Source organism: Gigantopelta aegis, chromosome 14 (assembly GCF_016097555.1).
Source record: "Gigantopelta aegis isolate Gae_Host chromosome 14, Gae_host_genome, whole genome shotgun sequence".
NCBI classification, from domain to species: Eukaryota; Metazoa; Mollusca; class Gastropoda; order Neomphalida; family Peltospiridae; genus Gigantopelta; species Gigantopelta aegis.
The window spans coordinates 35,618,953-35,641,386 of NC_054712.1; the positions used below are offsets into that span (position 1 = coordinate 35,618,953).

At 42.4% G+C, this 22,434-nt stretch overlaps 1 protein-coding gene across 2 annotated transcripts; it reads left to right on the forward strand.

Annotated features, from left to right (window-relative positions):
• Window positions 1–8,297: 8,297 nt before the first annotated feature.
• On the forward strand, window positions 8,298–21,328 carry LOC121388032. Of its 2 annotated transcripts, none has more exons than XM_041519229.1 (9): window positions 8,298–8,579; window positions 9,112–9,166; window positions 9,778–9,953; window positions 11,043–11,236; window positions 12,102–12,268; window positions 13,936–14,032; window positions 15,515–15,686; window positions 17,933–18,050; window positions 18,858–21,328. In XM_041519229.1, exons 1-9 carry the CDS (start codon window positions 8,529–8,531, stop codon window positions 19,706–19,708), a joined length of 1,881 nt encoding a protein of 626 aa, XP_041375163.1. In that variant the 5' UTR covers window positions 8,298–8,528; the 3' UTR covers window positions 19,709–21,328. The 2 variants fall into 2 exon arrangements, with proteins under 2 accessions (XP_041375163.1, XP_041375165.1); XM_041519231.1 differs by lacking the exon at window positions 8,298–8,579 and adding an exon at window positions 8,736–8,787.
• The last annotated feature ends 1,106 nt before the right edge of the window (window positions 21,329–22,434 follow it).

Sequence of the window (22,434 nt, forward strand, 5' to 3'; positions counted from 1 at the left end):
AAATGTATGCAATTTTATTTTATGTAGTACCACCGTGTCGAGTAGCCTTGTGCTTGGAACATGTATGGGGTATCTGTAAAAAAAAAAGTACTCAAATTTTGTGCGAAACTAGGCGTGTTGTAGAAACATCTGGTTATACCGAAAATGAGCCATGAAAGGTACCATTTTCTGCAGTTAATACTTTGAGGTAGGGGTTGTAGTACTGATATTTATGGGTCATAGTTTGGTTGATATATTGCATATAGTGTTTTTAAACACAAACGTTAACATGGTCGCCTATGGGATTTGAATTGGTATAGTCCAACCTAATACAACTTGGTACAATACTTTCCTTCTAGTCCCATGAACATGAGTCCAAAACATTTACTACTTTTTTGTTGTCCTATCACTGGCGTAGGAAGCGGTGGGATATTTTGCTTTATATTTGCTTTATAAATTATAATAGTGTAAAAATGTGTAAATATAAAAGTGTGCACCTCCCCCCCCCTTTTTGGCACCTTCCTACGCCACTGCATATGTATATAAACCAAAACATTTACTTGTCTCCCATATAATGTGTCGCCCCCCACTCCCACCTTCATCCGACTTGACATATAGTTCCTAAAGGCCTGATGTATATAAAGTTATATTATCTTGTTCAACAAAAAACACATTTAACAGTTTTAATATAGAGAACTACACCACTAACCTCTTTGGCTTATAATTATAGTATCCCAAAGTAGGTGTATAACACACATTTTACTCTTGTTAATCGATCATTGACTGGTTAGTGTAAACTGATGATTCACCACAAAATATCTGACTCCTAAAACTAATATGATCCATGTATTTGTACCGGCCTTGGTGATGTAGTGGTGAAGCCATCAGACCTGAGGCTGGGAGGTACCGGGTTTGATATGATTCATGTATTTGTACCTGCCTTGGTGATGTAGTGGTGAAGCCATCAGACTTGAAGCTGGGAGGTACCGGGTTTGATATGATTCATGTATTTGTACCTGCCTTGGTGATGTAGTGGTGAAGCCATCAGACCTGAGGCTGGGAGGTACCGGGTTTGATATGATTCATGTATTTGTACCTGCCTTGGTGATGTAGTGGTGAAGCCATCAGATTTGAGGCTGGGAGGTACCTGCCTTGGTGATGTAGTGGTGAAGCCATCAGACCTGAGGCAGGGAGGTACCGGGTTTGATATGATTCATGTATTTGTACCTGCCTTGGTGATGTAGTGGTGAAGCCATCAGACTTGAGGCTGGGAGGTACCAGGTTTGATATGATTCATGTATTTGTACCTGCCTTGGTGATGTAGTGGTGAAGCCATCAGACTTGAGGCTGGGAGGTACCGGGTTTGATATGATTCATGTATTTGTACCTGCCTTGGTGATGTAGTGGTGAAGCCATCAGACTTGAGGCTGGGAGGTACCGGGTTTGATATGATTCATGTATTTGTACCTGCCTTGGTGATGTAGTGGTGAAGCCATCAGACTTGAGGCAGGGAGGTACCAGGTTTGATATGATTCATGTATTTGTACCTGCCTTGGTGATGTAGTGGTGAAGCCATCAGACTTGAGGCTGGGAGGTACCGGGTTTGATATGATTCATGTATTTGTACCTGCCTTGGTGATGTAGTGGTGAAGCCATCAGACCTGAGGCTGGGAGGTACCGGGTTTGATATGATTCATGTATTTGTACCTGCCTTGGTGATGTAGTGGTGAAGCCATCAGATTTGAGGCTGGGAGGTACCTGCCTTGGTGATGTAGTGGTGAAGCCATCAGACCTGAGGCAGGGAGGTACCGGGTTTGATATGATTCATGTATTTGTACCTGCCTTGGTGATGTAGTGGTGAAGCCATCAGACCTGAGGCAGGGAGGTACCAGGTTTGATATGATTCATGTATTTGTACCTGCCTTGGTGATGTAGTGGTGAAGCCATCAGATTTGAGGCTGGGAGGTACCTGCCTTGGTGATGTAGTGGTGAAGCCATCAGACCTGAGGCAGGGAGGTACCGGGTTTGATATGATTCATGTATTTGTACCTGCCTTGGTGATGTAGTGGTGAAGCCATCAGACCTGAGGCAGGGAGGTACCGGGTTTGATATGATTCATGTATTTGTACCTGCCTTGGTGATGTAGTGGTGAAGCCATCAGACTTGAGGCTGGGAGGTACCGGGTTTGATATGATTCATGTATTTGTACCTGCCTTGGTGATGTAGTGGTGAAGCCATCAGATTTGAGGCTGGGAGGTACCTGCCTTGGTGATGTAGTGGTGAAGCCATCAGACTTGAGGCTGGGAGGTACCAGGTTTGATATGATTCATGTATTTGTACCTGCCTTGGTGATGTAGTGGTGAAGCCATCAGACGTGAGGCTGGGAGGTACCGGGTTTGATATGATTCATGTATTTGTACCTGCCTTGGTGATGTAGTGGTGAAGCCATCAGACTTGAGGCTGGGAGGTACCGGGTTTGATATGATTCATGTATTTGTACCTGCCTTGGTGATGTAGTGGTGAAGCCATCAGATTTGAGGCTGGGAGGTACCGGGTTTGATATCATTCATGTATTTGTACCTGCCTTGGTGATGTAGTGGTGAAGCCATCAGACTTGAGGCTGGGAGGTACCTGCCTTGGTGATGTAGTGGTGAAGCCATCAGACTTGAGGCTGGGAGGTACCGGGTTTGATATGATTCATGTATTTGTACCTGCCTTGGTGATGTAGTGGTGAAGCCATCAGACTTGAGGCTGGGAGGTACCTGCCTTGGTGATGTAGTGGTGAAGCCATCAGACTTGAGGCTGGGAGGTACCAGGTTTGATATGATTCATGTATTTGTACCTGCCTTGGTGATGTAGTGGTGAAGCCATCAGACTTGAGGCAGGGAGGTACCGGGTTTGATATGATTCATGTATTTGTACCTGCCTTGGTGATGTAGTGGTGAAGCCATCAGACTTGAGGCAGGGAGGTACCGGGTTTGATATGATTCATGTATTTGTACCTGCCTTGGTGATGTAGTGGTGAAGCCATCAGACTTGAGGCAGGGAGGTACCGGGTTTGATATGATTCATGTATTTGTACCTGCCTTGGTGATGTAGTGGTGAAGCCATCAGACTTGAGGCAGGGAGGTACCGGGTTTGATATGATTCATGTATTTGTACCTGCCTTGGTGATGTAGTGGTGAAGCCATCAGACTTGAGGCAGGGAGGTACCGGGTTTGATATGATTCATGTATTTGTACCTGCCTTGGTGATGTAGTGGTGAAGCCATCAGACTTGAGGCTGGGAGGTACCGGGTTTGATATGATTCATGTATTTGTACCTGCCTTGGTGATGTAGTGGTGAAGCCATCAGACTTGAGGCTGGGAGGTACCGGGTTTGATATGATTCATGTATTTGTACCTGCCTTGGTGATGTAGTGGTGAAGCCATCAGACCTGAGGCAGGGAGGTACCGGGTTTGATATGATTCATGTATTTGTACCTGCCTTGGTGATGTAGTGGTGAAGCCATCAGACTTGAGGCTGGGAGGTACCGGGTTTGATATGATTCATGTATTTGTACCTGCCTTGGTGATGTAGTGGTGAAGCCATCATATTTGAGGCTGGGAGGTACCTGCCTTGGTGATGTAGTGGTGAAGCCATCAGACTTGAGGCTGGGAGGTACCGGGTTTGATATGATTCATGTATTTGTAGCTGCCTTGGTGATGTAGTGGTGAAGCCATCAGACCTGAGGCAGGGAGGTACCGGGTTTGATATGATTCATGTATTTGTACCTGCCTTGGTGATGTAGTGGTGAAGCCATCAGACTTGAGGCTGGGAGGTACCTGCCTTGGTGATGTAGTGGTGAAGCCATCAGACTTGAGGCTGGGAGGTACCGGGTTTGATATGATTCATGTATTTGTACCTGCCTTGGTGATGTAGTGGTGAAGCCATCAGACTTGAGGCTGGGAGGTACCTGCCTTGGTGATGTAGTGGTGAAGCCATCAGACTTGAGGCTGGGAGGTACCTGCCTTGGTGATGTAGTGGTTAAGCCATCAGACTTGGGACTGGGAGGTACCAGGTTTGATATGATTCATGTATTTGTACCGGCCTTGGTGATGTAGTGGTGAAGCCATCAGGCTTGAGGTTGTGAGGTACCGGGTTTGATATGATTCATGTATTTGTACCGGCCTTGGTGATGTAGTGGTGAAGCCATCAGGCTTGAGGCTGGGAGGTACCGGGTTTGATATGATTCATGTATTTGTACCGGCCTTGGTGATGTAGTGGTTAAGCCATCAGACTTGGGACTGGGAGGTACCGGGTTTGCAGTCTGGTACTGGCTTTGACCCAGAGCAAGTTTAACAGTTCCATGGATAGATGTAAGGCCACTATATCGACTTCTCTCTCACTAAGCATTAACCCACTGTCCTAGACAGACCATCCAGATTGCTGGAGTGTGTGCCCAGGTCAGCGTGTTGGAACCTTAATTGAATACAAGGACGAAAATAAATATAAACAAATCTGTTGTTGTTTGGTGTTTTCATTTTCTTGCAAATTAAAGGAATTTGTTTGTTTTATGTTATGATTTATCCCACAAACTTTTCTATAGTCCGTCCCATCCTGTAAATAATTTCAGTTTTGTTTGACATAAGAAAAGTAAAAGCGTTGTGTTATGCAACCGGCCTCGGTGGTGTCGTGGTTATGCCACTGCCCATAAGGTTGGTAGGTACAGGGTTTGCAGCCCGGTACAGGTTCCCACCCAGAGCAAGTTTTAACGACTCGGTGGGTAGGTGTAAGACCACTACACCCTCTTGTCTCTCACTACCAACAACTGGACAGACAGCCCAGATAGCTGAGGTGTGTGCCCAGGACAGCGTGCTTGAACGTTACTTGGATATAAGCACGAAAATAAATTGAAATGAAAAATGTGTTTTGCAATTTAGAAAACAATTGACTCATAAAAAAATAACTTGTAGTAAATTTCATAGCATCTTAAAAAAGGCGTTCCTTGTGAGACGGGCTATATTTTAAACTTGTATGTCCACACTGGCTTTCAAACCTTTTAAAGGCATATTGTCACCAGCCACTTACCTATTAAATGGTCTAACAAAGTATTACCTAAAAATATATATATTTGACCCTTCCCAAAATGTACTTTATTCAACCATCTATGTAACCACCATACTCCACTTATTAATGGTATTGTGTAAAGGTAACTGAATTATGGCAACGGTCCATAATTCAAAAAGATGGTTGATTTGAATTTCTCTCCTTCATGGTTCAGTTAAGATGATGTGATAGCTAAATTTGGTTTCCAAACATTAATGTAATTTTTATTTACTATCCATTTTCAGAGAAATAAGGTCCTTGAATCTGTGACAGTATGCCTTTAATTCCAGATTGATAAATAACGCTAATCGACTTTGATTTTTCACACTACCAGTTAATACCATTATTCGAAGCTGTCAATCCGAGACTGACAAATAACACTAATAGAAGAAGAAGTTTATTATAACAACATCACTAGAGCACATTGATTAATTAATCATCGACTATTGAATGTCAAACATTTGGTAATTCTGACTCGTAGTCAACAGAGGAAACCCGCTACATTTTTCTTAATGCAGCAAGGGATCTTTTATATGTACTTTCCCATAGACAGGAAAGGACATACTACGGCCTTTGACCAGTTGTTGTGCACTGGTTGGAACGAGAAAAAAAAACAATCAGTTGAACGGATCCACTGAGTTGGTTCGATCCTGCGACGCAAGCATTCTACAGACAGAGATCCCGCCTCCCCCCCCCCCCCAACACTAACATAGTAAAAATGATCACCGTCCTGTTTCGAGTCTTCCCCACCCACCCACTCCCCGCACAAAGCCTGCAGAACCATGCAAACACCTACCCAAACATATTTACACCAATTCCATTATTTAAACTGGAGGAACAATTACAGTTGACATTGCATGGGCGGATCCAAGGGAGGGGGGGACCAGGGGGACGCGTCCCCCCCCCCAAAAATTGTTCAAGTGCCCTCAAAATGTCCAAGTGCTCTTTTTGTTTGTAGAATTTTTTTTTTTTAAGTAAACAATAATTATATTGTAGATAAATGAAATCAAGATTTTCGTGTACATGCGCAAGCTTGCAGATATGTGTCTGTGTTATTGAGTCTCAATGGGGCCCCATTGAGGTTCTAACGCGAGTGACGCCAATTTACTTCATTATTGCTAGTATATTATGACGCAGAACTGTAGGAATTCATATTAATTGTAAATATCAAAACTTGTAGTAAGGTGCCCTTTTGACGAGTCAATGTGCCCTTCTTTTTTGGTCCCCCCCTAAAAATATTTCCTGGATCCGCCCATGTGACATGTTTCCATACAATCGATGAAGCCTATGGATTTTTATAATCGATTATCACATTATGATCGATTATGGGAATATCATTACATTTAAAATCATTCTCTGACATTTTACACTGTCTTTCTATCATTCTAATAATGATGCGGGTAAAAGCAGGAACTAGCATAGCTTCCATCCCTTTCCTACCGGCTCTAATAGCTGAGTATGCTATATACTTTACCAGAGTGACACGGTGCATCGAAGATCGTATAGTATGTACCACCATCGGTATACCCCCTCCCACTTCCATCACACCTTTACCCTCGCCGACTGTCATCTCATAAACATATGTAAAAAAAAAGTGTGTCCCCACACCCATAAAACTGGTGAATAGTACTTGGTCTACCTATGGCAAAGCAACTATAAAGCCGTATCCTAACCGGATGCGAGCGATTATTTTAGAAATCATTGATTTTAATTTCAGTATCCTAACCGGACGCGTGCGACGCGACAGATAAATATGTCGCGTCGCACGCGTCCGGTTAGGATACTGCAATTAAAATTAATGATTTCTAAAATAATCGCTCGCGGCCGGTTAGGATACGGCTTATGGCGCGTTATAACTGAAAGGCAGCGTCCCGCATGATGTCCCCAAAAGTTAGAGATGGGCCCGCCTTGATAGCCATTACAAAACTACCAAAATATCTATTGGCACTGACGGATCATGTAACCCTCCCCCTTCCCGCCCGTTTGAAGTAGCCTACCTTTTTAAAATCATTACCCACAAGATACAACACTAAATTGCCTCGAAAACGTATCTCTGGGGATCTTTATTTCAAAATTTCCTGGGGAGCATGCTCAGGAGCGGATTTTGGGGGAAGGGACCACCCCCTCCCCCCAAAAAAACAACAACAACAAAAACTGCGACAATGATAGGGCCTATATATATATATATATATATATATATATATATATATATATATTACTTTGAGGAATCACTTCGGGAACGTTTATGGTATTCAGCCACATGTCACACCCCCCCCCCCCCAATGAATTTTCTGGATCCGCCACTGATGCTCCCGAACTCTCAAAGTCAAATTGCCTTTTTAACATTTTGTGACCCCTCTTTACAAAACCCTGGATCCTCCCCTGAATAGGCCACACTCTGACCGACTGCCGAACCCACTAAGATAGTAATGTATGTATTTCCACCAATGCATATTATCCTGTCAAACCTATTATACAGAATATATAATTAGCAATGTCCTCTAAAAAAAAAAAGGTGGTTGCTTAACAGGTTATGCTTAAGATATATCCTTTTAAGTTGAAGTTGACATATATAGGCAGCAGGCCCATTCATGTGAAGGCCTCAAATTGCTTCATCGTCAGAATATAAATATACAGTATATTTTTTTTCAGAATTGATGAAGGAAATGCTTTACTTAACGACGCACTCAACACATTTTATTTACGGTTATATGGCGTCAGACATATGGTTAAGGACCACACATATATTGAGAGAGGAAACCCGCTGTCGCCACTTCATGGGCTACTCTTTCGATTAGCAGCAAGGGTTCTTTTATATGCACCACGGCCTTTGATATACCAGTTGTGGTGCACTGGCTGGAACGAGAAATACCCCAATGTGCCCACCGACGGGGATCGATCCCAAACCGACCGCGCATCAAGCGAGCGCTTTGCCACTGGGCTACGTCTCGCCCCCAAAATTAATGATCTTTTAAAATAAACTCAGATATGAACTGTGAATCATATATGATTCCCATAATGAACTTATAACTATAGTTTATGGCAAAACCATTTGTAATCAAGTTATACGATCGCAATACGTTCTTATAATGCACATACTCGGACTTAAAAAACCCTTTTGGAAAACCCTTTGACATGCGTGGTATGACGCTCTTGAAATTTGATAGCACACTCTACACTCTCGTGCAAACCGTGTAACACACTACGTAGAATCCGGGTTAGTGAAATATATATGATATTCGTCATGGACGATTGTGACGGACCTGTTTTCGGTTAACCGAAATAATCTCCATCGACTCTTCTGTTGTACAACTGATGATGTTGGTCATTGGTCAACACGAATGGAAATATTGTAACAGATCTAAAGAGGGCGGTGTTGAGCATTTTGTTCCAGTTCGCCAGTCAGGATTTTGTCATTTACAAACTAGAACAGAAGTTTCGGTGATAACTGATTGTGTGCCATGGTGAAGATGGACATTGTATTGTGCTTGTGTTCACTTGCGTTTATTCAGGTATAACAATCAATACATATTATGTCGTCAAATATTAATCAGTCCGTTCATAATATGAATATCAGTGCATCTTGAGAATTAAGGGGCCTAAGCAGCTCCAGGGATCAAGACCTCTATAAAGGTTGTTTATGTTCCGAGGGGCAGGGGCACGTGGACGTCTTGTTTGGACGTTTTGCCAAATCGATAACATTGTCAGGCGCGTCTACAGGTTGACAGTTGATGGTGTAATTTATTGGGAGGCATGTCAGCACCCACCCCCCACCCCCACCCCCCCCCCCCCCCCCACCCCCGCTATAGACTTAGCTCGCCACAGTCCAGACTCCCTCTCTGTTAAAGTTCCTGCACCAGCGCCGATTTAGTTGTGAGCCCCATCCCACATACACGCCAAGAAAATAAAATGAAAACACGATAATAAATAATAGAGCAAGTGCATGTACACAATGTCCAAAGGATGCAGGGTCGTGCCACCCTACCATTACTGTAGATAGCTACGATAATGTGATTATGTAATGTTTGTTTTAAATATAAACAGGTGATGATGCCCTGGACGTCTGCACAGGTCCTTTCAGTAGACAACATGAGCAAACGTAAGTTGCCAAAACATTGATTTCTTTAGATACTTTAAATATAGATACTTAGCGAAGCATAATAAAAAAATAAAACACTTAAAAAAAAAACCCCAAAATTATTTTAAAATACACATACACCACACACACACACACACACACACACACATATATATATATTCTTTCCTTTTCTTTCATACATTTGATTAAATATGTTTATTCACGATAATGTTAAAGTTCGATCATCAACAATAATTAAGTTTGGAACTTGAACATGTGAAATAATTTATATAGTTTGACATACATACACGTATGATACAAACAGCTGGGGTGGGACATAGCCCAGTGGTAAAGCGCTCGCTTGATGCACGGTCGGTCGGGATATCGATCCATGTCGGTGGGCTCACTGGGCTATTTCTTATTCCAGTCAGTACTATCCTGTCTATGGGATGGTACATATAAAATATCCCTTGCTACTAATGGAAAAATGTAGCGAGTTTCCTCTCTAAGACTATATGTCAATATTACAAATGTTTTACATCAAATAGCTGATACTTAATAAATCAATTTGCTCTGGTGGTGTCGTTAAACAAAAGCAACAAACAAAGTACACGTTTTTCATGTATTTTCAGCATCAATCCAATGTGGTACTGATGAAAACAGCCCGGTGAATATCACATATCCCGGTACTGGGGAAAAAATACACCTCATGTATCCCGTCGACCACTACTTTCAGTGCTCCTCGCTAGAGTTATCGAATTTTGATCACGTCATCTACAACGTAAAACACAGAGATTGTGGCATGGTGGTGAGCGGACTTAAATTATTTTTTTCTTTCACACACACACACACACACACACATACACACACACACACACACACACACACACACACTATCGGTTTCGTCTTTGTTCGTCTGTCACACACATATGTTTTTGGACTTTTTTCACAATACCTCAAGCAAAACTTTTGTGTATAGCTTTATCATGCACAGATGAAGTGTGATGTTCATGGCTATTTACCCATTTGTCATCGAGTTGTGACCCTTGAACTTAAGAGATAAGAACATGTGTTTAAATATAGAGTAGGACAAAGACACATTTTTGTTCTCAAATTGTTTGTGTCCTCCACCTTTTACCTTGAGAGAGAGGGGGAGAGAGAGAGAGAGAGAGAGAGAGAGAGAGAGAGAGAGAGAGAGAGAGAGAGAGAGAGAGAGAGAGAGAGAGAGAGAGAGAGAGAGAGAGAGGGAGGAGAGAGGGAGAGAGGGCGGGGCGGGGAGGGGCGGGGAGGGGCGGGCAAGGCAAAAAGAGAGGCAGACAGAGAGATTGAGAGATAAAGAGTAACAGAAAAAGAAAAAAGTGTTTTGGTTTTGTTTTGATGAAGTGTCTTATTTGTTTTGTATTTGTTTTACAGCACCCTCCCCTCCCCCCCCCCCCCCCCCTCCCAGGTACTAGCCTGCATTATCAAGTTAAAGTGACAAACCCTAGTTACACTACGGCATATTATTCACTATTAGATCGTTTTTTGATGATTGAAATTAGCCATAAGGCTACTTAGATTTTATCATTTACATTATCCATTTCTGGGGGTGGAACGTAGCCCAGTGGTACAGCACTCGTTCGATGCACGGTCGGTGTGGGATCGATCCCCGTCGGTGGGCCCATTGGGCTATTTCTCATTCCGGCCAGTGCTCCACAACTGGTGTAACAAAGACTGTATAAAAGATCCGTTGCTGCTATTCGAAAAGAGTAGCCCATGAAGTGGCGACAGCGGGTTTCCTCTCACAATATCTGTGTGGTCCTTAACCATATGTCCGACGCCATGTAACCGTAAATAAAATGTGCTGAGTGCGACGTTAAATAAAATATTTTTCTTTCCTTTAATATTCTTTTTGCAGTTCGACAAACAGAGAGGAACATGGAGCGTGGACATTCTGCTGCAGAAACAGCTGATTATTACTGGACTCGAGCCCATATTCAGACTGACGTGTGCTTACAAACCGTTAGCATCCGGGTCTCAAGAAACAAACGTGACCTTCACCTACAACAAGACCGCGGAGCACCAGGACCCGACTGATGAGAACAAAGTCATGTATGCATTACACACAACCTTAATTTCAGTGTATGCGTGTGGGTGGGTGTGGGTGTGTGCGTGTGTGTGTGTGTATGATAGATCTCTTGTTACTATTTTATACAGGCATTTAAGACTATGTCAAAATTACCAAATGTTTGACATCGAATAGTCGATGAGTAATAAAATTGCACTGATGGAAAGAAATAAGGGATCACACCAACATTAAGAGAAAAAAGTGAGTAGATCGGAAACCCTAATCCGTAGTGTCAGGAACATAACCCGTGTTGCTGACAATTCATTCCCATCTGGGGGGGCGGGACGTAGCTAAGTGGTAAAGCGCTCGCTCGATTCGCGGTCGGTCTGGGATCGATCCCCGTCGATAGGCCCATTAGGCTATTTCTCGTGCACCACGACTGGCATATCAGAGGCCGTGGTATGTGCTACCCTGTCTGTGGGATGGTGCATATAAAAGATCCCTTGCTGCTAATGGAAAAGTGTAGCCCATGAAGTAGCGACAGTGGATTTCCTCTCTCAATATCTGTGTGGTCCTTAACCATATGTCTGACGCCATATAACAGTAAATAAAATGTGTTGAGTACGTTGTTAAATAAAACATTTCTTTGTTTCTTTCTTTCTCATCTGTGTATTTTATACAGGCATTTAAAAAATAATCAAAATGCAACATTACCAATTTAATACATATTATTATTTGATTTCTAACTCCTTTTCTTAGAAACTAAATGTCCTAAATCAATGCAACATTGTATCATACATTAATTCGTTGGTATTATCTTTATGTTGTGTTCAAAATGCCTTTTTAAAAGTTAATAAAATATTGTTAATTTTTTATTATTATTTTGATAGAATAGATCTGTATTTTCAGAATTGACCCTGTGGGTGTTAAGTTATTGGTGAAGGAAACTCTGCTTGGTATTCTGAAGAGCTCACATGTGATGAAGTTACAAGTCCTGGATGTGAACTATAAACCTACATCCAATATTTATACAGGGAAATCACTGATTCTCTCTCTCGACTTCCACAGTGTGATAGGTCAGTTTTAAACACTCTTTATGTTATTGAAATAGTTGCCGTGTTGTTGTAATGAAAGGGTGGCATCTGTTTAGAATGGGCGGGACGTAGCCCAGTGGTAAAGTGCTAGCTCGATGCGCGGTCGGTCCCCTTTGGGCTATTTCTCGTTCCGTTCAGTGCACCACGACTGGTATATCAAAGGCCGTGGTATGTGCAATCCAGTCTGTGGGATGGTCCATATAAAAGAAACCGTGCTGCTAATCGAAAAGAGGAGCCCATGAAGAGGCGACAGTGGGTTTCCTCTCCCAATATCTGCGTGGTCCTTAACCATATGTTCGACGACATATAACCCGTACATAAAATGTGTTGACTGCGTCCTTAAATAAAACATTTCCTCCCATTTCCTTCCTGTTTAGAATATATGTACACGTACAATGAGTACATAGGCTTACGGGCTCCCATTTTTGTAGGGGGTGGGGTGGGGGTGGGGTGGGGGTGATGACAGGCCGGTTTTTGCCCGAATTAAAAGAAAATGCCCGAATCTGGATAACAACATTTATTCATATTAGCATTACTGCCAAACAGCTATATTGGGTTGTAATCACTATGCATGTTTACATTGTTTACAACTAATTTCGAGGGTAGAATGATGGAAATACATGGTAAAAGCGTCTCGAGTTGGCACATTTTGCCCGAATATCTGTATAATTTTTGCCCGAATTCTAGGCTTTGCTCCAGCTCCTGCACCCCCCTCCACCACCACCACCACCACCCTCGTCTCGTACACTTATAAAGGAGTACTTGATGCCTCCTACCCTCAACTGAAATATACGAAGAAAAAAGTGTTCTTAATATCAAAATGGGGAATACCGTATATATTAATGTACCCAGTATAAACGTACGAGACAGGGAGCGGAGGGGGGGGGGGGCAACTATCCCCCCTAGTGTTGGATAAAAACCTCAAATACGGGCAAAAATTATAAAGACATTCGGGCAACATGTACTAACCTGATACTTTTTTTTACCATGTATTTCCATCATTCTACCCTCGAAATTAGTTGTAATCCATGTAAAAATGTGCAGTTATTCGTTCGCAACCTAATATAGCTGTTTGGTAGTAATACTAATATGAATTATAAATATTGTTATCCAGATTCGGGCATTTTCGTTTAATTCTGGCAAAAGCCAGCCCCCCCCCCCCCCCCCCCCCCCTAATTTGTTTTTATCCCAGTTTTACTATCTCTTAATATTTTAAGCTAATGCGGCCTTGATGCAATTATTGTGTTAAGAATGCGAAGTTAAGATAATTTAAATAAGTGCAAGTTATATAGAGAATACTGGTTACATAATAGCCGTCAGATAGCATTTATTTTACGTCTCTTGTTTGTTTTTTCAAAACGTATCTAACAAACCATTTTTTTTTAATTAAATGTCTTTTCCAACTAAACTACGCTTGTGTACGTGCAGTTGTTAACTTGTAGAACACAGATGGCAATCGCTTTCGGTAATGTTAATTTCACTGAACGGTGGTTTAGCTTCCGAGTCATCACTATGGAGAAGCCAGCCAGATGATTTTTAAGTCAATCACCAAAATATGTGATGACGCAAATCTCACAATGCCTTCTCCAACAAAAATATTGTCAAATTGATGGGTATTACCTTTTTTTATAATATTTGTTTTCTTACAGCGTCTTTGTACAACCCGCCGGTAGTAACGAATTGTTTCGTCAGTGACAACACCAACCGACCGAAAGTGTCGTTTCAAGACCAGTTTCTGACGAATGGGTAACGTTGTATTCTAAATACGTCGAGGGTTTATTTGGTGACTGATTCAGTGAGATACCCGAGCAATGTTCAAGAGGCTAGCTCTGTCTGTCTCCGTCTGTCTCTGTCTGTCTGTCTGTGTCTGTCTCTCTCTCTCTCTCTCTCTCTCTCTCTCTCTCTCTCTCTCTCTCTCTCTCTCTCTCACTTTATTTCTCGTTCCAGCCCTTGCTGCTAATCGAAAAGAATAGTCCATGAAGTGGCGACCGCGGGTTTCCTCCCTCTGTGTGGTCCTTAAAAATATGTCTGACGCCATATAACTGTAAATAAAATGTTTCCTCCCTTCCTTCTTTCTCTGTCTCTGTCTCTGTCTGTCTGTCTGTCTGTCTGTCTGTCTGTCTGTCTCTCTCTCTCTCTCTCTCTCTCTCTCTCTCTCTCTCTCTCTCTCTCTCTCTCTCTCTCTCTCTCTCTCTGTCTGGCTTGCTCTCTTTCTTACTCTATCTCCCTTTCTTTCTTTTACTTTATTTCTCGTTCCAGCCAGTGCACCACGACTGGCATATCAAAGGCCGTGGTATGTGAAATCCTGTCTGTGGGATGGTGCATATAAAAGATCCCTTGCTGCTAATCGAAAAGAGTAGCCAATGAAGTGGCGACAGCGGGTTTCCTTTCTCAATATCTGTGTAGTTCTTAACCATATGTCTAACGTCATATAACCGTAAATATTATTTAAGCATGTATAACAGAAAATCCAATTACCTTTGGTGCATATATGACGCCGCACTCCGCATTGGTTTCACTACGCTGGCTTATCCAGGTCAAAAACAAAGCCATGATTTTGAAAGTGGAACACTTTTGACGGGCTCGTACCGAGCTCGGTTTTCATTGGCTTATCACAAGTATAGAATTCCCCAACAAGAGATCACGTGAGATTTCGCAATTTTTGAACAAATTTAATTGTCTTGATTGAGGGGTCGTCTCATATCTCCAAAACACATTTATATCCATAGAGGTATGGTACAACTCCTTTCCAGGGGTCGGTGAGTGGGGGATTTGCCTTGAAATTTTGACAGTGATGAACTGTTGGCATACGCCTTACATGTAAGGGGGTGTTACTAATTACGTAACGCTATAGGGGTAGAGGAAGAGGGTACTGTGTTCGATTTAGGTAACATTTTTCAAGACTATATGTTATTTTTATTCATTACTTAGACCTAAAAAGGTGTTTTTTGGAAATGCGCCGTCAGTCTAGGATCGATCCCCATCGGCGGGTATACAAAAAGACCATGGTATGTGATATTCTGTCTGTGGGATGGTACATATAAACAATCCCTTACTAAAAAAAAATGTAGCGGGTTTCCAAGGCGCGTGTGCAGGGATTTCAGTGGGGTTGGGGTTATAGACTTTACGCCTAACTCTGCACCCGGATCTTGGGTTAGTGACTTTTAATTACGGTCAGTGATTTTATTTTATTTTTAATTATTTTTGTTTTATTTTTTATTTTTTTAGGTGTATCACGCGCTCCGGCCAGCAGGGATTTGTTGGAGATGACGTCATTAAAAACTCTTCGTATAGGAGTTACACACAGGAGCTGGTCGTGCCCTCTGCCTGGACAAAAAAGGACAAAGTGTTTTTCGTGTGTTACGTGGTCGTATGTCAGAAAGAGCTCAGCTGTGGAAATGTAGGTTTACCTATCATCGATAAGGCATCGTCAGTAAATTAAGTCTTAATTAAAGTGACAATATCACTTCTTCTTTTTTTACAAAAAAAGTTAAAGCTGTTTTTCGCGATGTTAATATATTGTCATTTACTAGTGCAAAATACAAAGACACAGATTCAATAACCTCGACACAGATTCAATAACCTCGTGTGTTATCAGCTGTTTAATTGTCAGTGATCTTCACATTACATACAGGCATGTCGTCATGTCTTTTAAATTGTGGGGCGGGACTAGGCCAGTGGTAAAGCGATTGCTCGATGCGCGGTCGGTCTGGGATCGATCCTCGTCGGTGGGCCCATTGGGCTATTTCTCGTTCCAGCCAGTGAACTACGACTGGTACATCAAAGGCCGTGGTATGGGCATATAAAAGATCCCTGCTGCTAATCGAAAAGAGTAGCCCATGGAGTGGCGACAGTGGGTTTCCTCTCTCAATATCTGTGCTGTCCTTAACCATATGTTTGACGCCATATAACCGTAAATAAAATGTTGAGTACGTCGTTAAATAAAAAAAAATCCTTTTTAAATTGTATACTTTGTATCACGTGTGACATAGCGAGTATAGCCCAACGGTATCAAAGAATGATTCATTTTATTAGTCCCCTACCGTTGTAGAAGGGCACTGTAGGTTTCATCTCTGTCCTATTGGTCTCAGTGGCGGATCCAGAAAATCCGGGGGGGGGGGGTGGGGGGGGGGGGGGCAAAGATACGAGGCGGAATGCCAATGGAACTTTGGGGCAGGTTTGGAGGGGATCGTAAAAAAAATTAAATTAATATATAATAAAATTATAACTGTCGCAAAATTTAGGCGGGGCGGGTACCTGCCTCCCCCCCCCCCCCCTTAGATCCACCACTGGGTCTGTCCGTCCACCTGTCCCACGTATAGTTCTCCGGATGGTTGTTTTCCTACAATGCCTTGAGATACTGAGCTGGAATTTTGTACATAGTTTTATGATGTACTGTTACATATCATGTTGGGCATTCATGGCGATTTGGGCGGGACGTAGCCCAGTGGTAAAGCGTTTGCTTGATGCGCGGTCGGTCTGGGATTGATCCCCCATCGGTGGGCCCATTGGGCTATTTCTCGCTCCAGCCAGTGCACCACGGCTGGTATATCAAAGTTCGTGGTATGTATTATCCTGCCTGTAGGATGGTGCATATAAAAGATCCCTTGCTGCTAATCGTAAATAAAATGTGTTGAGTGCGTCGTTAAATAAAATAGTTCCTTCCTGTCAAACAATAAATTTCTATTTTGTACTTAATACCATTAGTTGTAATCCTTGTGAAAATGCATACTGATTCGTTAGCAACACTACATGTATATATAGCTGTTTGGTAGTAATGCAAATGTACATAAACATCGTTATTGACATTCGGACATTTTCGTTTTTAAAAAAAATCAGGCTGCTCCCCCTGCTCTCCTCTCGCCGGTTATCTCAGAAATGAGCAGCTTGACCCGTAATTGTTTTCTGATTCACTTTAAGGGTGAGGGGTGGTAGTATTTATATCCGTGGTGTTTATGTCGATTGATACGCTGCAGGTGGGAATTTTAGCCACATATGTTACTATTGTCGTCTATGGGATTTGATTTGGTAGTATACACCCTATAGCAGTACTCTCAGAATGCTTGCTTATAGTTACGTTCATGCTTATATCCACTTATGATTCAATCACGCTGTCCTTGGCACACATTTCAACTATGTTTGTCAGGACAGTGGATTAATTGTCAGTAGTTAGTGAGAAAGAAGTCGCTGTAGCGGTCATACACCCACCCACTGAATCGTGAAACTCAAAGTGTGGGTGGGAGCTGGTACCGGGATGCGAACACCAGTACCTGACAACTTCTAAGTCCAATGACTTAACCAATGCCTCACCGAGGCCTGTATCGAAGAATAGCATTAAGAACATTCGACAGTAAGAAAATCAATATTCCTTGTCTATCCTAAATGGTTAACTAATAAAATAATATATATATATATATATATATATATATATATATATATATATATATATATATATATATATATATATACTCTGGTTTATGCACTGAAGAGTACAGGTTCGCACAAACATCGCGACCTGTACGAAACAGTATTGTATGTAAATAAACCATGGAAGTCAAAGTGTAATATATCCAAGTTATTATATATATATATATAAATCATTAATAATTTACTATTAAACCTCAAAACAACTCTTGCATGTTACAGATGTGCCCCATTGATATGTCACAGTTTGAGCAACAACCCGACAAGATGATCAGAGCGGAGATAAAGAGTCCAATGCTGCTCACTGCAATGGATGACGAGTTTCAAACTCAACTTGTTGGTAAATATATCTTTTACACCTTTGTCTCACTGGCAAAAGATATTTGTCACCCAATCCTAAGTGATCCTAGGTGTCCACTGTGGGTGGCTGGTGTTGTCATTTGTCTAAGGATGGCTCACGATGGATATAGACATATTTTAGCATTTCCTGTTCCAGACAGTGCTCCAGGGATGCTATTCCTTTGGTAAAGTGTAATTACAAAAATGTAGCAGCAACAACAACAAAAACTCTCTGACTAAAACCCGACAAAACCCCCCCTGACTAAAAAAACACACCCCCCCCCCAACACCCCCCCCCCCCCCCTCCAACAAAACAACCAAGAAAACCCCCAAAACAAAACACCAATAACAAACAAACAAACAACAAACAGCCCTAAAACAATGAGAGGTCAGACAGGTGTTTTGGGCGTGTTTTTGTTAATGTTAAAGTAATTCACTTTGTTTTTGTATTTTATTTAAACATAACTGCTTATTACCCCCCCCCCCCCCCCCCCCCCCACACACACGCAGATTTCTTTCCCAAGTAATGATATATTAAACAGCCACAAAGTAACCTTGATTTTGTTTTATACTTTATTTGGACATAAAAACGTTTCAACCACTGCCCAGCCCCCCCCCCCCCCCCCCCCCCACCATGATACATTTGCCAAGCAATGATGTTTTAAACAGTCACAGAGTAACCGTGTTTTTGTTTTGTATTTTATTTTGACATAACAGCCTTTAAACACATACCCCACCCCGATTCCTTTCCCAAGTAATGATGTCTTAAACAGCCGCAAAGTAACCTTGTGTTTGTTTTATATTTTAGCAGGATCCTGGCTGACTATCAACTGGCCCTATCTGGTTATAGTTGGAGTTCTAATCCTAGTGCTGCTTATTTTTGCCTGCATCATAGCTCTGGTTTTGAGGGAATCTGCTCACTGCAAGAGGTGCCACACGTATCACAATCTTCAGACCTACCAAAACTGCAAGTCTCATAGAAGAAGCCGAAGTCGAACCGTGTCCAATTCGACGCCGGGAGCAGTTAGCCGGCCCGATTCCCGGCAGTCTGCCTTCAGTCGCGGAGATTCGGGCATAGGAGAGACTTTAGGATTACACACCAGGAGAGAGAACATTCGGACAACTCCGGTAGGCAGTCCAGAGTGCAGGCCGAATCCCGGTGGACCCTTCCCCGAGACCATGATGCATTCTGTCCAAAACTCTGGTGGAACGAAACCGACCGGTCCGTTCGCCCAGCGTATCCCCGTCTATGCACGGATTCCCATAGCCGTTCCGCCGAGGAGGAGCATATCCCAGGAACTGGTTGGCAATAAGAATAATATGCAGAACAAGCAGTTGACCAGCCATCCACCGAGTACCGGTCGAGTGAATTCCGAAATTACACCAGCACCGTTATTAAGTACCAGAAGAGTCTCGCTGGAAAGCAGGAACGCTTCAACAGGGTTGGGTTTTCGACCACCAGGCATTAACGTTCCTGCAGCAACACCTCTGTCGCTAGATGGCGTTTCCAGCAGGCCCGTCGGAACCGAGTCGGACCGTTTGCCCGCGAATCTGGTAACGCAACTGGAGCAGGTAGTGTCGGACATCTCCGGCCGATATTACATCAAGTCTTCGAGGGCCACCATAACTGATGCTGACACTCCAGATCCTGGACCGTAATGCCAATATGACGATAGCGTTTGTTTTGTTGTTACTTTTTTCCAGAACCATTATGAAATCCAGAAATGGACGCCAAAGCAATCACAGATTTAATCGCAGTCATTTTGTGTGTATGCCTTTTCCACCGATTGGTGTAAGGGTAACATTATAGCGGTTGTTTTCAGAACCATTATGAAAGTCAAAAATGGACGCAAAAGCAATCACAGATTTAATCGGCCATTTTATGTGTGTGCGTTTTCCACTGATTAGTTTGTGGAACATAGCTTTAGGGCGCGATCACATTAACAGAGTTTTGTTGTTGTTGTTGTTGTTTTTCTTTGCATCCACTGCGCCCGCGTTCGCACACGTCCGTTGTCAATCAAATTCGATTTCATTGCAGAAGGGGGTAAATGTGCGGAAGCGGTGGCGAACAGGTCTGTTTGCACTTACTAATTTTAATACAATCGAATTTTACACTACCTATTTGTAATAATGGTGTTGGTGCATGAAAATCAAAAATAAACAAAATGATCGCGGCCTTAGGGCAACGTCTCGTGCTACGAGTGCCTCGTACAAGAATAACCACGATAATAACCGACTGTAAATCGTAATGTTAATCGGCTATTCTCGTGGCTATATATTCTCGTACGAGAAACTCGTATCGTGTGGCACCGCCTTTAGGCTCGGCCACCTTCTGTGAATTTTGTCGAAATAACCATGCGTTAAAACACCAAATACCGTAGATTAAAATATGCTGAGGTGTCGTTAAACAAATATTCCTTTCCTTGCCCCTTTTTATCCATCACCCGTTCTGTTCGTCACAATGTGCTATTTAAACCCGAACGTCAGATTCGATAAACTTATTATGTGTATTGTAATGATTGCTGCTTATAACGGAATTGTACAAGGTTGACCACATACTATTTACCTGCAGAGTCACACAGTTGACATTAAGTTGATTACCACTGCAATTAAAGCGATGTTGGAATAAATGTATAGGGCCAGCATGTATGACTTCAAATGACAATTAAATTAAAAATACATACCTGCAGAGTCACATAGTCGACATTAAGTTGATTACCACTGCATTTAAAGCGATGTTGGAATGAATGTATTGGAATGAATGTATAGGGCCAGCATGTATGACTTGAACACCCAATAGCCGATGTATTTTTCGTGCTGGGGTGACGTTAAAACATTCATTCAGTCAGTCAGTAGGACTTCAAATGACATCTAAATTGAAAATACAAGATGTTGGTTGCCAATTTTGGAATGAACTAAGAGCATCTCTTGTAATAAACCTACCCATATTAGTTTATTAACATGTTATGGTACTAATTAGTACGTTGGGTTGTGGATTGTTTTACGGACTACGTTTTCAAACTATTGGCTTTCTAACGTTGTACGTTATTGTAAAATAATAGGGCCTACATAATTTACGAAGCCCGTTTTTTGTGTGTTAAACTCGGGTGTTTAAGCATTGTAAATGTATGTAATTACACGCGTGTAACAGTGTAACAAAACAAAAAACAAACAAACCCACCCACCCAAAACATCCAGGCTTTGTAAATTGACCCGGTTATGTTTGGTATTACCCAGTTTTGTCTGATTTGTTTGTGTTAATAAATGAATTAGACGGCATTTTATTTGTTTGGTTTTTTTTTGCTTTGTTTCTTTTGCTTTGTTTCTTCGCAGTCTTTGGGGCAGGACCTATAGTCCGTCCCATCCTCGTATAGAAATGTTTTTTGTAAATAATTTCGGTTTGGTTTCTTCTTACATCAAACCAAACCGAAAGTATTTACCAACCCCCCCCCCCCCCCCCCCCAAAAAAAACCCCACACCAACAACAACAAAAAAACACAACCCATTTGAGTAGGAGGATGGGGCGGACAATAGTTCAGTCTGTGGAGCGCTTGTCTTGAGTGCGTGTGTCGAAGGATTAAATCCCTTCGGTGAACCCATTCTCTGAGGTTTTCCCGTCCCACGACTGGCATATCAAAGGCCGTGGTATGTAGTGTCCTGACTTCCAATAACCAGAGATGGTGAGATGAACCATAGTGAGATAGTGCCTGAACCACAGTGAGATTTGCCTGAACCACAGTGAGATAGTGCCTGAACCATAGTGAGATATGCCTGAACCATAGTGAGATAGTGCCTGGACCACAGTGAGATATGCCTGAACCATAGTCAGATAGTGTCTGAACCACAGTGAGATATGCCTGAACCATAGTGAGATAGTGCCTGAACCATAGTGAGATATGCCTGAACCATAGTGAGATGGTACCTGAACCATAGTGAGATAGTGCCTGAACCATAGTGAGAAATGCCCGAACCATAGTGAGAAATGCCAGAACCATAGTGAGATATGCCCGAACCATAGTGAGATAGTGCCCGAACCATAGTGAGATAGTGCCTGAACCAAAGTGAGATAGTTTCCGAACCATAGTGAGATAGTGCCTGAAACATGAGTGCGTGTGTCGAAGGATTAAATCCCTTCGGTGAACCCATTCTCTGAGGTTTTCCCGTCCCACGACTGGCATATCAAAGGCCGTGGTATGTAGTGTCCTGCCTGACTTCCAATAACCAGAGATGGTGAGATGAACCATAGTGAGATAGTGCCTGAACAACAGTGAGATAGTGCCTGAACCACAGTGAGATATGCCTGAACCATAGTGAGATAGTGTCTGAACCACAGTGAGATATGCCTGAACCATAGTGAGATAGTGCCTGAACCATAGTGAGATATG

Bases quoted from the DNA above. Each gene is read 5' to 3' on its own strand.
- LOC121388032 (XM_041519229.1), top strand. From the start codon at position 8,529: ATGGTGAAGATGGACATTGTATTGTGCTTGTGTTCACTTGCGTTTATT. The intron at 9,167-9,777 runs GTAAGTTGCCAA...ATGTATTTTCAG, and splicing joins AGTAGACAACATGAGCAAAC to CATCAATCCAATGTGGTACT. The intron at 12,269-13,935 runs GTCAGTTTTAAA...GTTTTCTTACAG, and splicing joins CGACTTCCACAGTGTGATAG to CGTCTTTGTACAACCCGCCG.